Source organism: Phacochoerus africanus, chromosome 8, assembly GCF_016906955.1.
Source record: "Phacochoerus africanus isolate WHEZ1 chromosome 8, ROS_Pafr_v1, whole genome shotgun sequence".
Taxonomy (NCBI): Eukaryota; Metazoa; Chordata; class Mammalia; order Artiodactyla; family Suidae; genus Phacochoerus; species Phacochoerus africanus.
In genome coordinates, this window is record NC_062551.1 from 155,022,355 (window position 1) to 155,043,692 (window position 21,338).

Sequence of the window (21,338 nt, forward strand, 5' to 3'; positions counted from 1 at the left end):
TCAAGCACTTTTAATTTGTAATGCATTACTAATTGAGGAAGATTTAGCATATTTAATTGTTTTGATTAAAAAATGCTTCAACAGTGATAAACAAAAGTGGATGAAAGGAATTCACAGGCAGAAGCCAGAGCCATCACTTAGGTGAGTGGTGGAGCGCGGCTGAATCAGTGATGGGATGGGCTGATTTGTGGGGGCGAAGGATGCCTGTGGAGTGATTATGCTCATGAAGGGTCTGCTGACAGCCTGCCATGTGCTGCTGGGAGCAGAGAATTCCAGCTTGATATGAGCAGCACGACTTGACTGCAAAGAATTGCCTCCCAAGGACCCTGAAGGAGGGTACCAGCCAGCAAGGTGGGTGTGGTGACTTAAAAACCATACAACTTGAGGGCTAAAAGTGTCCTTAGATGCCTACCTCACTCTTCTCCTGTTTAATTGAGATGCCCTTGGTTCTTAGAGGTCAATCATTATGTCTAAGGCCACAGCTGAAAAGACCAGTGGTGCTGAGATTCAAGCACAAGTCTGTCTTGCTTAGAAGAGTTAGTGGTACTTGTACTAATTCAAGTTATTGCATCAGAAAAAAATTCTGCTGAAAAATTTAGTAAGCACCTACTATGTACCACCCCCAGCACCCTGTGTGGTGGACAAGGTGGACACCGTGAAAATAGAAATAACATGAATAAGGAGTTCCCACTCTGGTGAAGTGGGTTAATGACCTGGCTTGACCCTGTGGAGGTGCCGGTTTGATTGCCAGCCCAGTGCAGTGCCTTAGATCTGGGTTTGGTGCAGCTCTGGTGTAGATCGCAGCTCTGGCTTGGATCTGACCCCTTTGAACCTCCGTATGTTGTGAGGGTAGCCAAAAAAGAAAAATAAATGAATGAGCTACAAATCTGAATAAGTAAGGTCTGGGCCCTGAGAAGCCAGCAGGTGTGGGGCAATACATTAAATGAAAGCTCATTTGGATCCGAGAGGTGCTTGTTTCAGCACGCCAAGGCTAGGACTCACTCACCAGAAGTGGTGGGAATTGCCAAATCAGAGCTGTCTACAAAGCATCCATGGGGAGCCAAGACCAGCCAGCTGGGGTGGGGATGGAGGAGATCAAAGGTGGTAGCAAAATCCAGGTGTTGAAGCTGGTATTAGAAGCCAAGACAGAGAACCAGAGAGACAGCTGCAAAGAGCAGAGGTGGGGGTGAGGGAAGGAACAGAAAAAGGGCTGCAGCAATTGTGTAGCTCTTGCCCAGGTGGGCACACAGCTTGGGGGACAGATTATAGAACCAGGTGATGCTCTGCCAAGGCCCCACCCCATCTCATCAAGCTGACTCCTTAGGTATCCGCTTCGGACCAAATCAAACTGGCATTTGTTTCAGGCTTTTGAACTCAGTAAACTGGAGTTGATGTTTGCCACAGCCGGCCACATGTGGAGATCATCTGGAATGCTCATTAAAAATACAGGTTCCTGGGCCCCACCTCTATCCATTCTGATTCTGCCTTTCTAAGATGTCAACAATCTTTTTAAACAAGTCTCCCAGATGAAGCGTATGGAGTGCATCTAGGTTCAGATATTGCATACTGTGCTCCTACAGAGAGCTCTGTCCTGTCCTTCCTCTGTTCTGTCCAAGTCAGTGTCTTTGTCAATGTCTTGAGCACAGACTTAGTATCCAGGCTCACTGAACCTACACAGAGGAAGAAATGAGAAAAAGAATCAGGATCCCAAAGGCCCTCAGAAGGCTGATGGGTAGACACAGCAGAATGAGACTCAGTTGGGAAAGTCGTACGTACATCTCGTCCTGGAACAGTGTACCACGTGCTTGAGCACAGTAAGAATAGACTCAATTTAGCAGGAGAATGAGAGAAAAGGCCCAAGAGTCTTTGAGGACTTCTAGCTCAGCAGGGCAATGGAACCAGGTGGAAATTGTAATGAATAAAGTAAAGGAGGGGTTGGGCTCAGCCCCTCTGACGCCAGAGAAGCCCAGAACCTGGTGCTACGTTCTGGGAGCCACACTTGTAAAAGGAAGTAGTAAGAGAGGGTATTCACTGGACATGATTCAGCCTTTGAAAATGAGGAAATCCTGCCATCTGCAACAACGGACATTATGCTAAGTGGGATAAGCCAGTCACGGAAGGACAAAGACTGCATGATTCCACTTAATCTGAGGTATGGAAAGTAGGGAAACTTATAGAAGCAGAGCATAGAATTGTGCTCTGGGGGGAAGGGTTGGGGAAATGAGGAGTGGCTCATTGATGGGCATAAAATCTCAACTCTGCAAGATGAATAATTTCTGGGGACCTGCTGCACAACACTGTTGCTGTAGTTAAGAATTCTATATTATACACAAACGTTCATTACAAGAGTAGATCCCATGTTGTTCTTACCACAGTAAAGATGAAACTGGGAATGTTTGAGGGGACATAGGACGTTTACCTCCACGAGGCCCGGAGAGAAGTTCCCACTGTGGCTCAGTGGTGATGAATCTAACTAGATCCATGAGGATGTGGGTTCGATCCCTGACCTCACTCCGTGGGTTAAGGATCCAGTGTTGCTGTGAGCTGTGGTGTAGGTCTCAGATATGGCTCAGATCCTGTGTTGCTGTGGCTGTGGTGTAGGCTGGCAGCTATAGCTCTGATTCAGCCCCTGGCCTAGGAACTTCCATATGCCACAAGTGTGGCCCTAAAAAAAAGAGAGAGAGAGAGACCAGTAGAACTAGATTCAGCTTTGTCAAGGGTTGTCTTGAGGAAGAGGAATTAGGCTTGTTTGTGTGCTCACAAGGGCAAGAATTAGGATCAAAAGGGCAGATACTACAGGGAGACAAGTGTAGGCCCAGCCTGGCATAAATCACCACAACGCTCAGAGGCCAAGGAGATGGGAGTTGTCTCATGAGGCAGTGAGCACCCCTACCAGCCATGCAGAAGCTGGTCATTGGCCTGTGAATAGAAGGGTTTGAGGACTTGACCAGTGGTCTTTTAAGGTGTCCTTGAAAGTCATGATTTTGAAATGTTAAGAATGCAACAGGAGTCAAGAACCCTGGGAAGATAAGAGTTTAATCCCTGGCCTCGCTCAGGGGGTTAAGGATCCGGCATTGTCACAAGCTGTGGTGTAAGGTTGCAGATGTGGCTCGGATCCAGTATTGCTGTGGCTGTGGCATAGGCTGGCAACTGTAGGTCTGATTCAACCCCTAGCCTGCAAACTTCCACAGGGGGAGCTTTAAAAACAAAACAAAAAACGGAGTTCTCATTGTGGCACAGCGGAAACCAATCCCACTAGGAACCATGAGGTTGCAGGTTTGATCCCTGACCTCGCTCAGTGCATTAAGGATCTGGCGTGGCAGTGAGCTGTGGTGTAGGTTGCAGATGCGGCTCGGATCCTGCATTGCTGTGGCTGTGGTAGGCCTGCAGCCGTAGCTCTGATTTGACCTCTAGGCTGGGAACCTCCATGTGCTGTGGGTGCAGCCCTAAAAAAACAAAACAAAACAAAACAATTAAAAAAGAAAAAAAAACACACTAGAACATCTGAGGAATATTTAAGATAACTTGGGTACATACTGAATGTTTTCTTACTGTGTGCTGAGCATCTGAGAAAGAGAGGGCCACGAGGAGTGTTTGTTGTCATTGAGTTTTCAGTTGAGTGTGAAGACATGGACAGGAAAGCAGACGATTCTTGTTCTGTGTGATGAAGACTTTGAAAGAAGGCAGCAGGGTCAGGGTGGTCTTCCTTGGAGGTCAGGGGAAAATTACCAGTGGCAAGTGTAAAAGGAGGAGTAGGGATTGGCCAGACGAAGCAAGGAGGCTCTTGAGAGCAGAGGGAGAAGCCTGCAGAGAGCTTGTGTCCCCAGCAGCAGGATCCTGCTCGGGAATGGCTGAGTCAGTCTAAATTCAAGAGTAGAAAAGAGGGAGCTAAGATGCAAATCAGTCAAAGAAGTACTGGGAGATGCTTGGGTTCTTTCCCACTCTAGTCTGGTCCCAAGAGGAGCTGTGGTTGTACCCTCTTGTCAGACCAGAAGCCCAAGGGACATGCCTCTCACCACCATGTCTACTGCTGGTTTCACACCTAGTCTTGGCTCTGGTGCAGGTGTGAGAGCTGGTGGCCTCGCACCTCCATGGAGGTGCTGCATCCGTGTGGCTCCAAGGCAGAAACAGGCAGCTTGACTCCTGAGGTGCCAGAATCAGCGATTCTCTGTCTATCCTCAGATTAAAATCATCAGGTGGAAAACAGTAGGCGTAATGCATTATTTATCTCTGTGCAACCAACAAATGCCATTCGGATTACGGTGATCTCTGTGCTCTGTGGCTTTGCTACACTGGTTGCCCCCAAAGATAGCCTCAGAAGGGAAAGGAAGAACCCTAGGGTCTATTTCATGTCGTAACGTTGGAAAACATGATGGTTTGGTCTGTGGCTGTAGGAGCTGGGAAGCGTTGGCTAACTCACCTTCTCCCTCTGAGTTTCTGTTTCTCTATTAAAACACGTTTCTTCCCAACCACCTGAGAATAATAGTACAAGCACAGCCGTGCCTTTGCACGTGCTGTTCCCTCTGAAAGTCCCCTTAGCTCCTTCACTGAGTTTCTCCCACTCAGTTCTAGAAGGCATTCCCTCACTATCCAGGATCCCTTATCCGTGTCCTCATGATATTCTCGTGTGTCCCTCCTGGTACCCCCATGCCTTCCCCCAGCATAGGATTTAGCACATCATACTAATTGTTAATTTTTTAGTCTGTTGTTCCAATTATCCTGCAAACTTCCAAAGTCATCTCTTGGGTTTACAAGGCTCGGCACAGAGCCTGGCATGTGACAGCTCCCCAAGAAGGGCTCGGGGAGGGACTGAGTCCAGCCCATCTAGACAATACCTCTAAAATATTTTGAGATTCCCAGGTCTCCTTTTTGGCTAATGATACAAATCACATCTTTGTAATATCTCATGCTTGATTAAGAGTTGATATTTTATAAAGCTCTTACATCTGCATTACCTCATTGAAGGCTCACAACAAGCTGATGGGACCAGCATGCTTTGGTAGCATAATGGGGAGCAGACCTGCCTTCTCATCTTATGGCACATAAAAGAATTTACTTTTTTATAGGCTCCCTGGGGTTGGAAAAGGCAATGACTTTGGGGGTTAAGGATGTGAGCTCTGAAGTCAGAGTTCCAGCCTTCACTGGAGTGTGGCTGTGGGTGAGTTTTTGAACCTCTTTGTGCCTCATTTCCCCCACTTGACAATGGAGATGAAAGTGGTTTCTAAACATGAGTCTCTGAAAACAGTGACTGCTACCATTAAGCATTCAACAAATCTTTCTAGCTGTTGCTATGAATGTTAGGTAACTGGCCCAAAGTTCCATGACTAATAAGCCCAAGGATCAGGGTTTGATGCAAGGTGCACTCTCCCCAAACTTAGTGCCCACTCCACCTGATCCAACCAGTCTTACTCTGCAGAAAGAGCTTCTTCATTGGGCATAAGTGGCCTCACCACGCTCCTCATTCCATGACTGCCTTATTCTATGAAGCTGCTCAGAAAAGGAATCCATGCTCCCAATGGGCAATGTTGGGACCACGGTCTCAGGTTCCACTCCCCCACCCTCCACCTGCCCCAATAAGGGGCTGCCTGCAGGGATCCTGGCCCTTCCAGATGATTTTGGCCAAGACAAGAGGCAGTAGTATGTATAGCTGAGGGCCAGGCTCTGAAAAGGACACTGGCAGAGCTGGAGATGTCCATGTGCACCTATTATCTGTGCCATGGTTATCTCATCTGTAAGGTGAGGATTTTAACACTGGCTACCTCATAGGGCTTCTGTGAAGTGTAAGTGAGTTAGCCTGTGCCATGTATTGCCCTTAGAATAGTGCCTGGCTTGTAGCTAACGATGACTGTCCAGCATTACTATTATTACTGCTGCCAGAACAGCCACCGCAGACATAGACTGGGCTGTTGGTTCCTGATTCTGAACTAGAAAATCAGAGAATGAGGGAGGCTGAGGAATTTATGAGCCCCAATTTTCTTAATGTCTCTGCAGTATAAGTAAGCTGAATTATAAGCTGAGAGGGAGTGAAGGCAGAGGATGGAGGAAACACCCACGTAATGTGCTGGGCAGATTTTCCACATGTTCTTTAACATTCACATATCCCTCCACAATGCGTACAACTATGCCCATTTTAGAGATGGGCCAATCAAGGCTTAGATAGTTTAGGTGACTTGTTCAAAGCTACACAGTAAGTAAAGAGTAGAACCGGGATTGAACCAAGGTCTGTGTCCAAAGACCATTTTCTCCTTGCCACATGCTATCACATTATAAATTATATATGGGGAGACAGGGAGCTAAGGGTGGCCCTGGGAGTAATTTTGACACCATCACACCTTTTTCTCCCTTCAGGCTGAGGCTGTTTTCAGTGATAGAGGTGGAAAGTCAGAATCAGGACAAAATCAGGAGGATGGTGCTGACAGCCTCAGTTCCATGTGTATGCAAATGACTTAAAGGGGGTTGGGGACAGAGCCAAGACACCAGGAGTCTGTCAGTCAATCAATACCATCCATCACTGTGAAGCCTGGTTGTCATGGTAACTGGGGGATAAGGCCTGGAGCTTGTTAGAGTCTAGTGCCTATCTGTTCAGGATAATTGGTTGGGTAGCAGACATAGCAAAAGACCTTTGGGGCCAGCCCAGACCACTCAGCCCTGAATGTAAGACCCTTCACAATCATGTTCCTGTCCACCTCACCATTACTGTGGTTCAGTCCAGCCCAGACTCTTTAGGAATCCACCCCTGACTCTGCAAAGTGTCAAGAAAGCTCCAGAGGATACCAAGTCTCTGTGGGTTTGGATTCTGAACCACCCCTGCTGGAAAGACACTGAGCCTGTGCTGTGAGTCAGCCTCAGCCTATGGGAAAAACTCCAGCACCATATCAGTCCCAAGAGGCACCATGGAAACAGACAGTTCCAAGAGTGTGATACATAGAACTCCATCCTGGCTGCACTCAAGTACCTAAGACAGGCTCCCAGCCCAGAACTGGAGAAACAGAAAGACTGCCTAGAAAATCTACCTAGGAAGAGACCAAGGATGAATAAGCACTATCCAGGTGAAGAAGAAGGGGAGAGGGGAGGGGAGCAGAGTTCCAGGTAGAAGGAACAGCACAAAGGAGAAAGTGAGTATGATTAAGTCAAGGGACCAGCAAGTAGCTCAGTACAACATAGCCTCATGGTAAGCAGGGCGGGGGCGCTGAGCAGGGCCAGCACATGCTCCCTTGAATGCTGGCCATCTTGTTCAGTGGCAGAGACCCTCCTATCTCAGTGTTCGCCTTTGCATGGCTCTAGCAGCTGGCCACTCTGCAGCTTGTCATCCTCTGTGGCTCCCTGGAGGCCAACACTGATGCCATTTCCAGTTTAGTGAGACCATCACTCTTTCTGCCATAATCCAGCCACAGGATGGTTCCCTCTCTCTCTCTCTCATTTGTCTTTTAGGGCCACACCCACAGCATATGGAAGTTCCCAAGCTAAGGGTCAAATTGGAGCCATAGCTGCTGGCCTATGCCACAGCCACAGCAATGATGGATCTGAGTGGTGTCTGCGACCTCTACCACGGTTCACAGCAACACTGGACCCTTAACCCACTGAGCGGGGCCAGGGATCAAACCCATGTCCTCATAGATGCTAGTCAGGTTCATTACCACTGAGCCACATCAGGAACTCCTACGGATGGTTATCATTTAGGCACTGGGCTCAGGGGCAAGCCTTCCACAAAGAGTTTGGCCTTTGGATGAATCACTCATCTCCCACTACCTGTCCTCACCCACCTGCTGCTTTAGCTGCTCCCATGTAGCTCTCTCCTCTTAGAAAGCTTCAAGCCCATTCTCCACAGGCCAAGCTCCTGCTAGTACTAACTTCAGAAGACCAGGTCTGAATGTATCTAGAGACTAGAAAATGTGAGAAGCAGAAAGAGGATGGCTCTCTCCTTTGTGCATCTACTGTTTTTACTTCTATTCAAGCATTTATCTCACTGTATTATTCTTAGCTCCCAACTGACTACACATTTCTCCAGCGTGGGGATCTATGTGTTTCACCCTTGTGTCCCTGGAAATCATGGACTCTCTGTGTTTACTAGGTGGATGGATAAATGGTTGGAGATTAGATTATCAGCAGGATTTTCCTTGGAGATTGTTTTCTGACTCCAGCTTTGGCTAGTAAGGGAAAATGCTCCACTCAGAATCTTCCTGAAAGAGAGTTGTAAGCAAATAACAGCAATAATAGATAAATGTGATGGAACATATGAAAAAAAAATTGAGGGACTTAAATTATACACCTATCTCACCCCAATTATTCTCTATACATAGCTTAATCATCTGGGCAGCCTCTGTCTCAGTCTAGGAAGGGAATAGAAAAGACATAGCCCAGGGAGTTCCCATTGTGGCTCAGTAGAAACAAATCCGACTAGTCCTCGTGAGGATGCGGGTTCAATTCCTGGCCTCGCTCAGTGGTTAAAGGATCTGGTGTTGCCATGAGCTGTGGTGTAGGTCATAGACATGGCTCAGATCCTGCATTTCTGTGGCTGTGGTGTAGGCAGGCATCTGGTAGCTCCAATTCTATCCCTATAGCAACTTCCACATGCTGCAGCCCAGGGGCTCTCAGTCCCAGCTCGGACCTTTTAGGAATCCACCTGGATCTGCAGAGTGTAAGGAAAAGCTCCAGGGGATGCTTGGGACTGAGGATTCTTTACTACCCCAGCTAGAAAGACCCTGAGGCTCTACTGTGGGTCAGCCTCTGCCTCTAACAGACATCACTAACTGACCACAGTACTTTCTGGCTGACCTGTATCCGGTGTCACAATCCTCAGCTCAGCGGTCCTGGTAGCATTTGCTATTAAAACCGTCTGGGAGTTCCTGTCGTAGCTCAGCGATTATCGAACCCAACCAACTGGCATCCATGAGGATGTGGGTTCAATCCCTGGCCTCACTCAGGGTGTTAAGGATCCAGTGTTGCCGTGAGCTGTGGTGTAGGTCACAGACATGGCTTGCATCCCAGGTTGCTGTGGCTATGGCGTAGGCTAGCAGCTACAGCTCCGATTGGACCCCTAGCCTGGGAACCTCCATATGCTGCAAGTGCAGCCCTAAAAAGACAAAAAGACCAAACAAACAAACAAACAAACAAAAACCACCTGCCATTGCTGGCTTACATACTTTTCCTAGTCTATGAGTTTGCATCCTTAAGTGCCCTGAAGGCCAGCACACCATGTTTGTTCCTGGCTCTGGGAATGTACCTGAGTTTCAGAACAGAACGTCGGAAGCTGGTCAGTTTAACCTTTAACAATTCTCTGCTACAATTCCCAATCAATGGCCAAACTGACCCAATACTGTCCTTTAGAGTGAATAGTGAGTATAATACTTCCGTAATTATTTTTAAAACCTAATTTAATCACTTTTAAAGTTATCACAAGCAGTTTCATAGTTTAAAAAAATAATGAAATCAATATCCACAAGAAGCATTGAACTGGGAATTAGAAATCCTCATTTCAAAGCTCCTTCTGCTTCTAACTAGTGGTGTCACCTTGGATGTGTCATTTTTATCTTTCAGTGACTAGTTTTCCTCATTTGTAAAATCTATAATCTATAGATTATAGATATAATCTATGTAGAGATCATAATTTGGTAATGACAGAAACCCCATTACCTTCCATATGAGGTAAGAGGACCCATGATAGAATCTAGACGGTTCTTACCATGTTATGTGTGCTTACTTAATATTTGTTGAATAAAAAGCTAAAGGGATGAATAAGTAGAGGGAAGGAAGATGGAGGAACAGAATGTAGAACTATAACTGACATTAACTTTTGTGAGATATCAGTCATATCCCTGTGGCTTTTTCTACCCATTGTTTTAGGTGGTAGACCAGTTGGTCCAAGGACCATAGCTGGAGGGTGATGATCAATGATGGGCTGAATGTACTGTCTTCTCACTGGAAGGGTCTTTACAAGGGTCACTGTTATCTGGCATCCATCACAGGGAGGAATGATGGAATACAGGCACTTTGAGATAGTGATGAGAATTCACAGTGACCTTGACCAAAGGGAGGAATGGTCCCTCCAAAACTGGATGAAGTTCTAGGGACAGAAATGAATGACCTTGATTTAAAAATGGGCAGATGGGGGAGGAGGCATGATTGCTGAGGCTCCACGTCTACAGCAAAAATTCTGGCCGCTGCAGGCTGGACACAATGATAATAATTTCTCTTCCATTTAAACAGTGTTTCAGAGCAGAGTAATTGCAGGGCGCTATGAGATAGGATGTCTTATTATCTCCAATTTACACACGAGAGGAGAGTTAACATTATAGAGTTAAAAACTTGAAAGCTGGGAATAATAAACATGTGGTGATAATAGTGTCAACATAGTACGGCACTAATAGGTACCATTTAAGGAGTTCCCGTCATGGCTCAGTGGTTAACAAATTCGACTAGGAACCATGAGGTTGCAGGTTCGATCCCTGGCCTCGCTCAGTGGGTTAAGGATCCTGCGTTGCCATGAGCAGTGGTGTAGGTCGCAGACACGGCTCGGATCTGGCGTTGCTGTGGCTCTGGCTTAAACTGGTGGCTACAACTCTGATTAGACCCCTAGCCTGGGAACCTCCACATGCCTCAGGCGTGGCCCTAGAAAAGACAGAAAGACAAAAAAAAAAAAAAAAAGGTACCATTTAAAAACTTACCAGGCACTGGGCCACCTGATCACATAGATTGTTTCATTAACTATTCATAACGATTCTACGAAGGATCTACTGTCATTGTCTCATTTTGAGGAACAGGAAGCTGAGGCGTGAAGAGGTTAATTTGCCGGAAGGTCACATGGTTGATAAGTGGTGGAGATGAGATTTGAAGCCAAGGAATCTGAATTAGAACCTCTTTCAGCAATTGATGCTTACTGAGTTCTCACCAGAATCTGAGTATTACACTGTAATATTTTATGTGGATAAATTCACTTATTCCTCACAATTACTCTATGGGTTGAATGCCATTAATACTTCCAGCTTAACAGATGAAGAAATTAAGACCTAAAATGCTTAATTAATCTGCCAGTAATCGCATGTCTAATAAGTGACAGAACCTATGTTTCCAAACCCTAAGCTATGCTAATATCCTGCGTTAAAGGGAAAACATATCTATTTAAACACTTCCCATGCAAGATGTACTTGGAATTACTCTCAAACAAATCCCTGTTATCATTCCTATTTGGGTCTTGAAAAGACTGAGGTTCAGAGGAAGGAATGTGCTGATCAAGGTCATGCGACTACTAAACGGTGGAATCAAGACCCCCACCCAGATGTGTCTGACTCTGAAGGGTGGATTCCTTGCTACCAGGTCATCAGCATATTTCTTCATTCCACAGACTTTGATCACATGATTTTGCTGCTTGCTGACCCCACTTCAAATGGTAATCCGTAATAGTAACTATTGCTTAGACCATGTTTTATTTGTCACAGTGCTTTTGTAAAAATTCTTGGTTAATTCTCACAACAGCCTTTTGAAGTAGTCTATTAGTTATGGGAAAACTGAGACTCAGAGATGTGATATATTAGCTTTTATTTTATTTTTTTCCAAAGTATTCGCTTTTAAGTGGCAGAACCTACCTGAAAAGCAAAGATATCTTTGTAAAAAGAACTCTTTCTACTACCACACTGCCTGCTGGCTCTTATGGGGGCCACACAATGTTACTGGCTTTCTTCATAAGCAGAGGGTCAACAGAAGTCATTTCCTGTAAGGTCTTTCCAGAGCCCTTTCAATATGGCCCCAAACTGTAGAATCAGGAGTGTTTAGAGCATTGAGGACTATTTGTTTACCTTCTATTCCATGCATGGTTTCTATCCCAGCATCCCTGATGGAGATATCCTCTCAGACTTCTTGGATTCTTTAACTGATAAGAAAGGCTGTTTCATGTTGCATTTTAAGAGGCTAAGCGCACAGAAGCTGAGCCAAATATGTCAGGACCTATCTACATTAGCCAAAAAAAAGGGGGTGGATCTAGTTCATCATCTAGTAGATGAGACAAACATGGGTAATTACAATTAGTATAGTGTATGAATTATACATATAGTCCACATATACTGGATTCTTCTCTTGGCTCCAGAATCCCTGACATCTTTCCAAATACCTGGAGGCATCCCTTCCAGGAAGCTGGTCCTCCCAGGCAAAGTCATCATGTTCTTCTTGCCCTAATGTGTGTATGTGTGTGTGTGTGTGTGTGTGCGCATGTGTGTGTGTGGTAGACATATAATTTAGGAGTATTTACACTTCACAATTCACTCACACTCAAGCCAGCTGCAAATTATCTAAACTCTGCTTTCAAAATATATCTCAAATCCATCATAATCTTTCATCTCCATTCTTTATTCCTTACCTGGATATCAGCAAGAGTCTTCCAACTACATTCCCAGAGTCCAGTCTCACACCCTGTAATCAGTGCTCTGCATAGCAGTGGAATGATCTACTGATGCAGAGATTAGACCATGGCACTGCCCTGCTAATAACCCTTCAGTGGCTTCCCATGTCCCTGCAGACACGGTCCATGCTTTTTACCATGGCCAGCAAGACCTACCACGTCATCTTCCAACCTCACCTCCTGCCACGCTCCCTTATCCACACAGCCACACAGTCCTTATTTCAGTTCTCAAACACGCCAGCCTGTCTACTCTGCCCGGGACATCTTCCCTCTTATCTTTGGAGTCTCCTTCCTTCCTTTGGATCCCATCTCTGTTTGAATTTCATCCCTTCAAGAGAGTGTCCCAGATCATCCTAAACTTGGTGAATATCTCCTCTCCTTCCATAGGTATTCTGTTTCTGCAACCTGTTCATTTTCCACATGACTCTAATCACAATTTGCAATTATATATTTATCCATTCATTCCCTCACTCAACAAAAGTTATGAAGGCCCTACCATGTGTCAAACACTGTTCGAGAAAATGAATATACAGCAGGGAACAAACCATATGTGGTCCCCATGCTCACAGAACTTGCATACAAGAAGGAGGAGATAGACAATAAACAAGCATGGTAACATAGTAATTACTAAATAGGTAGTGATGTTCTGAGAGTTAAAATAGGGTGCTGTCACAAAGAGGGATTTGCTACATCGTCCGAAAAGGCCTTTCTGAAAAGCGGGCATTTAAGTTGAGATCTGAATGGTTAGCATATATCTGTTCAAACATCAGAAGGACAGGGAGCCCAGGCAGAGAGAATGTAGGTGAAAAATAAGCTTGGTGTGTTAGAGTGTAAGCAGAAGAGCAATGATGACAATAATAAGACAAGAATAGAAAGAAAGAACAAAAAAGAATGGAAAGGAAAACAGGAAAAAAAAAAGAAAAGCAAAGCCATAACACTCTAGCAGTGGTCAAATGAAAGATGCTAGTGATTTGGACTACTTAGATGGTAATGGAGATGAAGACAGAAGCTACAGATGCTTTAGACGTAAAGATAACAGAACCCGCTGATGAGGGGCAGGAAGTAAAGGTGGAACCAAGGGTGATTTCTGGAGTTTGGGCTGTTTATTTAGTTTCCTCCACTAGATTGTAAGCTTTGCGATTATGAGAACCACATTAATTTTGTTTACAGGGCATGTTGTATATACTCAATAAGCAGGGTCGATGAAGGCATGTCTGAATGAACAAAACTATGGAAGGATGGGCAGAGGGACATCAGGGTAGGTTTCACAGAGGTGGGAATGCAGGGTTCAGAAAGAGAACTTGAAATCTATCAGGTTGGCAAGATAGGAAGGCGCTTCAGAGGCTGACAGCACAGCACACACAAAAGAAGGCAGGAAACACACATGAATGGAACAGTATCACTGAAGTACTTGACCTGCCCTGGGTAAATTATCAGCTCTGTAATAGGGCCAGACTCCAGAGAAGCCAGATGGAGAATGCTCTATTCTCTCTGTCCTATCTTTATACAAAGATGAATAATAGGAGCTCCAAAGAAGGGATGAAGGGAAAAAAAATCTAAATCTAGAAATTCAAGCCCCAAACCATACTGATTCCTGTAGGAGGTAGAAAGCTGTCAGCAGCAGCCCTTGAGGAAAGTCTAGGGTCCCACTGAAGTCTAGCGTCACCTCCCCAACATCCAAGATGTCCCTTGATTTTTGATGCATGGTTTCACACCGTGTTTGGGGGAAAAGCATTTTATCTAAAGGATACATTAGAAGAAAACAGCCTTGCACACATCCTCTGGGACAAACCCACAGAGGATCTGAGGTGAACCAAAGGACAAAAGATTCCCCCAGAGCAAACCAGCCAGTGTGTGTGCTTAAATCATTCCATTCCAAGCTTTGCTCTTTGAGGACCTGAAAGGGTACCACACGGGGTGTTTCTTAGAAACAAGCACTTAATAGAATATAAATATTGTTAAAGTCATATAGATCAAAGATACACAGAGAGAAAAAGACACTGACAAAGAGGAGAGAGAGAAACACCTAGAAAGAAAGGGAGTGGGAGGGAGGATGAGAACGAGACAGAGAGAAAATTAGACACACATCAAACATGGAGTGAGGGGGTGCATGATTCTGTTTGTCAAAGGGGAGGAAGGTAGATGTTTTTGTTCTTTGTAGGTTAATATGTAAATGGCATTCTGATTTATTAGCGGTCTCCAGCAGATGAGGTGATGATTAGCACATTTCCATATTTATAGAAAAGCAACACTAACTTTCCAGATTTATAGAAAATCAGCTCTTCACAAATAGCAAATTGTGCTATTATCGACATATGGTTTTCTATAAACAGAGCTGAGGTAATTATTCCTGGGACAATTCGTTGGTGGGTTCCTTTTGAATATTAACCACATTGGAAGCCCATTTCTGCCTCACAGATTTTAAAGAGGAGGGGCTTCAGATACCCCAGGCAATTAATTAGTAATCCAACACCAAAGACAGAGCCCAAATGAAAGGCTCTACCATGACCACATGGTGGAAAGACCATAGGTCCAGGGCTCTGATGCCAGCTTCCTGCAGCCCCCAGCCAAGTAATTAACTTCCCTGAGGAGCCTCATTGCTGGGGCTAACACTTTGATAACACCAACCTCCAAATATTGTCCAGAAAATTAAATGAAAATATACGCAAAGTACCTAGAATTTAGTACGTACTTAACAAATGTTAGATCTTTGTCCTCCCTCATGGTTTTGGATGACTCTAAAAAGATCCACTTGAATTAAGTTTTCTAACTCTTTTTTTATACTTATCCATCCTGAACTGTTTATTTTATATCCTGACTCTGTCTACACCTACATATCTTTAACTGGAAAAAGTTTCTTGAAGCAATGCCTTATCTTCACTGCTTACAACCCACTAAGGTATTTTCCATTCTGGTCTGTGTTGTTGTTGTCTGAAATGTTTGTGATCTGTACATTGATTTTAAGACCTATTATTGGGTTTCAATATGCAGTTTGCAAAGTATTGTGCTGCAAGAGGATGGAGACTTTATTTAGCTTGGCTCACCTTTGTGTTCCCAGCATGAACACATAATAGATACTCAGTAGATATCTGAACTATGAAATAATGAATATATGGATAGATGGATGAAGTAAAGAATGATGCTAGCCAGGAATCTAAATTAATGCTTGCTTTCAAATGCCATGTTTTGCTCATTCACTATGTACTCAACTCTCCGTTGAGTCTTGAAGAGTCAGAAAAGTATCAGACACGTTGCTTACTTTCAAGGATCTTGCTATCTAGATGAGGAGAGGAAAACTAACATTTGGAAAATCGTTTTTGAAAGACTAAACAGTGTCAATTCTATAAATATGTTGAAGGGAGGAAGTGGCCAGTCTGGGCTGGTGGAACCAGAGAAGCTTCCTGAAACCTGGAAGTTGAACTTGGCTTTGAAATACGGATACACATCTCTCACACTATACTGCTCATTGACTGGGTCAGTGTTTTGCAGATTGTATTGAGTGCCGGAATCACTGGAGCACTCATCAAAACAGACTGCTATGGGCATTCCTGTCATGGCTCAGTGGTTAACGAATCCGATTAGAAACCATGAGGTTGCATGTTTGATCCCTGGCCTTGCTCAGTGGGTTAAGGATCCGGGGTTGCCGTGAGCTGTGGTGTAGGTTGCAGACACAGCTTGGATCCCGAGTTGCTGTGGCTCTGGTGTAGGCTGGCAGCTACAGCTCTGATTCAACCCCTCGCCTGGGAACTCTATATGCCCAGGGAGTGGCCCTAGAAAAGGCAAAAAAGACAAAAAACAAAAACAAAAAAGAACAAAACACAGACTGCTAGGCTCACTCCCAGAATTTCTGCTTTAGCTGACTTGGGGTGGGAGCATGAGGATTTGCATTTCTAACAGGTTCCCAGGTGATGCTGATGCTGCTGTCCACACTTTAAGAACTGCTCTAGCCCTTTGGAGTGAGACCATAATGGCTCTTGATGCCAATCTAAGGAGTTTAGACTTTACTCTTAGCCATTCACTGATTGGTGATATCATTCGATTTGTGAAAGAGAAAGATCCTTCTGGTGGCCCTTGCTGAGAATGGATCAGAAGGAGTAAGTCTTCTCTGTGAGAGAACCAGGGAGCAGACGCAGTAATGAGTGAAAGAGGAGAATCCAGCCTACCACTGCAGGAGCAGCTGCAGAAGGAGGGGTGGATGAGACTATTCAGGAGAGGGAACTGAAGGGTCTTAGATATCCACAGGGGTGGAGGGGAAGGAGGGATCTGGGGTGACTCCAGGTTTCTGCCAACACTGACTCTTTGGATGGCAGTTCCACTTCCTTAACATTTTAAATAGCAAACCCCCAGAGAGCCTTTATTATTAAAGAGGCAACTGGTTAAAAACAAAACAAAACATGGTTTGTAGAGCAGATAAGTCTGAGTTCAAATTCTCTTTGTGGTGCTTCCTGGCAAGTCCTTTCACCCTTTTGGGCCACAAGTCCCTGTAAATAATAATACTAATGCTACCTTATTGAGTTGTCATGGAGACTGAATGAGATCAGGTATGGCTTCCAGTCAGTGCCTGGAAAATAGAAAACCACGTGTGGTGTATGCATGGACCCCCGTGTGCATCAAGGGTCTGTTCTACTTACCAGATTTTGCCATATTTTCTTTGTTAAGCACCAGGATATATTCATAAACACCACCCATCGATCCAGACGTTATATAATGGGTGCCGTAGTCATCAATGAACTTGGCGTACATGCCGTAATTGTACTGCTCCGGAAGCTCCATTAATGACTGCAGCATAACTTCATCCAGCATAATATTGTCCCTCCTCATCTTAAAACTAGCAGTCTGTACCTTTGTGAAAATCCTGATGAAGCTATATTTCTGCCAGCATCAACCACCGCCATTGAATGAGAGAAAAGAACAAAGAGAGGATACATTTTACCACATAGGCTAATGCAAAAGGTCAGCATTTAGTACCTGTGGGAAATGTATCTATATTTACCTATAACTGTGTGAACATAAATACATATAATGGGGTATTATTACATTTACATTTTGCAAGCAGATATTAGATACCTGTGTGTGGCTGGCTTCTTCTCCCACACCTTGACCTCTGTTCCCTTGGCCCCTGTCCAGGGCAAGTTCTCATCAGCTCTCACTGGGTTCGTTACTACAACGTGTTTCACCATGTTCTTTGCCTCTATCCCAGCCCTAGTCCATTCTCACCTCCACATCTCTCCCTGCTCTAATTAAAGCTCTGGATTATGCACCCTCCTACACAAGTATTAGGTATCCATTCAAAATTAGGCTTAGAAATATTTGTGATGACATGGAAAAATGCCAATATAATTTATTGGATTTATTGAACAAGTACCTATCAGTGCCTCTCGTCACATGCATTTCACTAAGTGCAGAGGACATGATCTTGAATGAGATCGGCCTCTGCTCCCATGGAGCTGACCTTCTAGTGGTAATCTTTTACTGTTAAGTAACCAAGGAAAGCAGAGTCCTGGTGTAATAAAAAAGAAACAGGACCAGGTTGAGTTTGGGTTGACTTAAGAGGAGGGTTAAGAGGAAAAGGTCAGGTATGAGCCTTTATTTGCAGGGAATGTAAACCTTGACCTAAGGTAACAGTGAAAAATGGAAGAGGCCACCTCCTTTTAGAAAAGTCCATCTGAATCTGGGATAGCCAGATCTCAGAACGATACTTTCAGATCAATAGCTTATTTATGGTCCAGAATGTAATTTATGTTTGTTGAGTACGTTAATTTTTATAACTGTATTTTTTTTTCATCCAAAATAATTTTTTGAGCCCTAGCTAAATTCCCAGTTCTGATATCAATGTATTGAGGCTTTTTTGGTAAATTTCTGATCAATTCGGTAAATATTTCGCTGGTTCCTGATTATCTCTCCATCCTCATCACTCCCTGCTTTCCCTGCCCATCTTGTGCTTCAGCAGAAGTACTTTCAATCCCCAATGTGTATGAGGAAGTATCTCATCTCCAGGCCTTTGCACAAGCTGTTTCCCAGGTCTAGAACCACCTTCTGTGAGCTTGTGCCTCCCTTCATCCAGACATATTGCACTAGTCTTCAGATCTGAGTTTAGACAGACTTCCTAACTTCCTCAAGGAAGCACTACCTGACCTATCAAGACAATAGGCAGTTAACAGTAAATGTATGATGACTAAAGGAGAGATTCATTGAGCGGGGCAGCCCTCCAATCTATTTGGAAAAGCAAGGCATGCTATAGAATTTTTCTAAGTCTAGTTTATAGGGCTCGGCTGTTTCTCTTTAAGACATTACCATTCTCAGTCTTTCCCTATATGCTCCAGGTAACCATGAAAAAGGATGGGGAAAGTGATAAGAGTACTAGTCTTATCGTGCAATTTTATTCCCTTTGTGATGATTCTGTGTGCAGAAGCGTAATACGAAAAACAAACATGATTACCACTGATCAGACATTTCCAATTACATGAGCAAATAAAGGTTCAATTACTACTGTACTTTTTAATGCAGTTAAGGTAATACGTGCTTGGCGTAGATTACGGAATGCATGGGCATTGTGTTTCAGTACCTTCTCGTTATACTTGCTTAGCTTGTTCAAGAACGCAGACTCTCGTGACCCTGATAAGCCCACATTTGCTGTAAATGGGCCACCTGTAGGGCCTATACCAAGGGTCACTCCAGCTGACACAGACTTCTCATTTTTTACTTTTTTAAGAAGGTCGTTTGCATCATCGTATGACTCTGAGGAAAATTTACTATCTGCCAGGGCCTGAAAGGAAACAGATGTTAGCCTGTGTGTACACAGAAGTGCAATCTATATTTAATGTTTAAATCTTTGCTTTGTAAAATATCTAAAGTTTCAGATTATTAGAAATAATTCTTTAAAAGGCTATTCTAAATTGATACTTATTAATAGATAGAAATACATAATATTTAGTGTTGAGTAGTACCGATAAAAATGTTTAGACACACACACATGACTCTGATAAAATGCTGGATTGTCCTGAATGTGGATTTCTTTCCCACAGGCTTATCCTTCCTATAGAAAGGGTCACTTGGCTCTGCAGTGGAGAGATGCATAAAGCCATGTCTAGGCATGGACCTGGGAGGAAAGGGTCAAAGGGCATGGACCTGGGGGCAAAGGGTCAGAGGAAGGCATGCAGGTGGTGAAGGTTCTAGGCAGAGGTAAATTCAGATGCTACCCACTCATGCTTGGTTATTTCATTCCAGGCACACCATAGGATTACATTTTTCTACCAGCTTGACCTGAGGTGTGGTCTTGGGCCTTGCTTGAGACAAGGAAGCAAGGGTTAGGGGCCTGTGCCTGGTGTGTTAGTCTGCATTGCCATTACAGGAGCATGTGTTGAGATGGAGGCTCCATTAGTTTTGGTCCTGAGTGTCTGTGACGATGAGAGTTTCCTTTCCACCTTAGGACAGGCGAGTAGTATAAGCAGGGCTTTGCTGCTTTAAAGCACTGAGATTTCAGAATCCTTGGTTGCCACAGCATGGCCTAGTCTATCCTGCCTGGCAGGTAGGCCCTGGACTGTCTCTGAGGTTAGGAAAATGGTGTCATCTACATCTTCCAGCTCAGGTTACTCTTGGCCTGATTGCAGAGGTGACAGTGGGGCGGGGGGCAGGGAGATCCAGCTTCTTCTTCTTCTTCTTCTTCTTCTTTTTTTCAATTTAACTATAGTTGATTTACAATATTGTGTTAGTTTCATGTGTGCAGCTTCAGAGTCTTTTCTAAGTTATTACAAGATATTGAATATAGTTCCCTGTGTTATACAGTATACACTTGCTGTTGATCTATTTTCTGTAGAGTGGTGTGTATTTGTTACTCCCATATTCCTAATTTATCCCTCTCTCCTCCCCTTTCCTTTGGTACCATAAGTTTGTTTTCTATGTCTGTGAGTTTGTTTTGTACATATATTCATTTGCATTAATGAATATATTAATTTGCATTTGCATTAATTTTTGTTTTTTGCATTATTTTTTAGATTCCACGTGTAAGTGATAGCATACAGTATTTATCTCTCTCTGATTTATTTCACTAAGTAGAATATTCTCTAGGTCTATCCATGTTGCTGCAAATGGCATTCTTTCATTCTTTTCTATGGCTAATATTCCATTGTTTGTGCATGTGTGTGTATCACATCTTCCTTATCCATTTATCTACTGAGTGACATTTAGGTTGCTTCCATGTCTTGGCTATTGTGAATAGTGAGAGCCAACTTTTAAAAAACAGACTCTATAAGCCTGGCCTTGTCCCCTGTCAATACTTTTCTCTTGGGGAACTTGGGGGAGAGGGATGTAAGTGAATAATTTTTCAGAGTCCTGGAATCCTATCATCTCTCTCTATAGATAGAATGTAGGTGGAATGTGTATGCTACATAGATATAATTTGCATCATCTATCCTCCCTTCTAAATGACTCATAGCCAGGCTCAATTCAGACACATCTGGATTTGAATGTTGTCTCTGCCACCTTTTGGACCTGACACTTTATTCCTCTAAGTCTCTGGGGGTTTTTAATGTCTGCAATGGACCAATTAGAATATCTATCCCATTGTCCTGTGATGAGGATTCAAGTGGGAGAACTTCTGTGAAAGTAGAAGATATGGCGCATGGCAAGCATCTGGTGACCTTTGCTGTGTGGACGGCTCACCCAGACGGGGAGGGGTAAGGAAATGAATGGTCAGGAGCAGGCTCTGGAGCTGGTCGTGAGTTACACGGTGGCCAAGAGACCATGACATTTTAGAGATGGGGAGAATCTTGGGGATCATGAGCATTTTGCAAGCCCTTTTTAAGAGCAGAACCCTTTCTTCAAATAAAATCATGTGCAGCAGGCTGAGAGATGAAGGTGATCAGTGAGCACCTGCTCTGAGAACACGGGGCCACAGGTCTGAGGACCCTCAGCCCCCTCCTATCCTGCCCCACTTTACATCTTACGA

General features: G+C 44.2%; 1 protein-coding gene across 1 annotated transcript in view; it reads right to left on the reverse strand.

Annotated features, from left to right (window-relative positions):
- Positions 1-21,338, reverse strand: part of C8A (complement C8 alpha chain) — a 64,023-nt gene that overhangs the window by 14,634 nt on the left and 28,051 nt on the right. Inside the window, exons 6-7 of the mRNA XM_047792371.1 lie at positions 18,957-19,157; positions 17,023-17,263 (exon numbers count right to left, since the gene is read on the reverse strand). Coding sequence (XP_047648327.1) covers positions 17,023-17,263; positions 18,957-19,157 — 442 coding nt within the window. The remainder of the gene's footprint in view (positions 1-17,022; positions 17,264-18,956; positions 19,158-21,338) is intronic.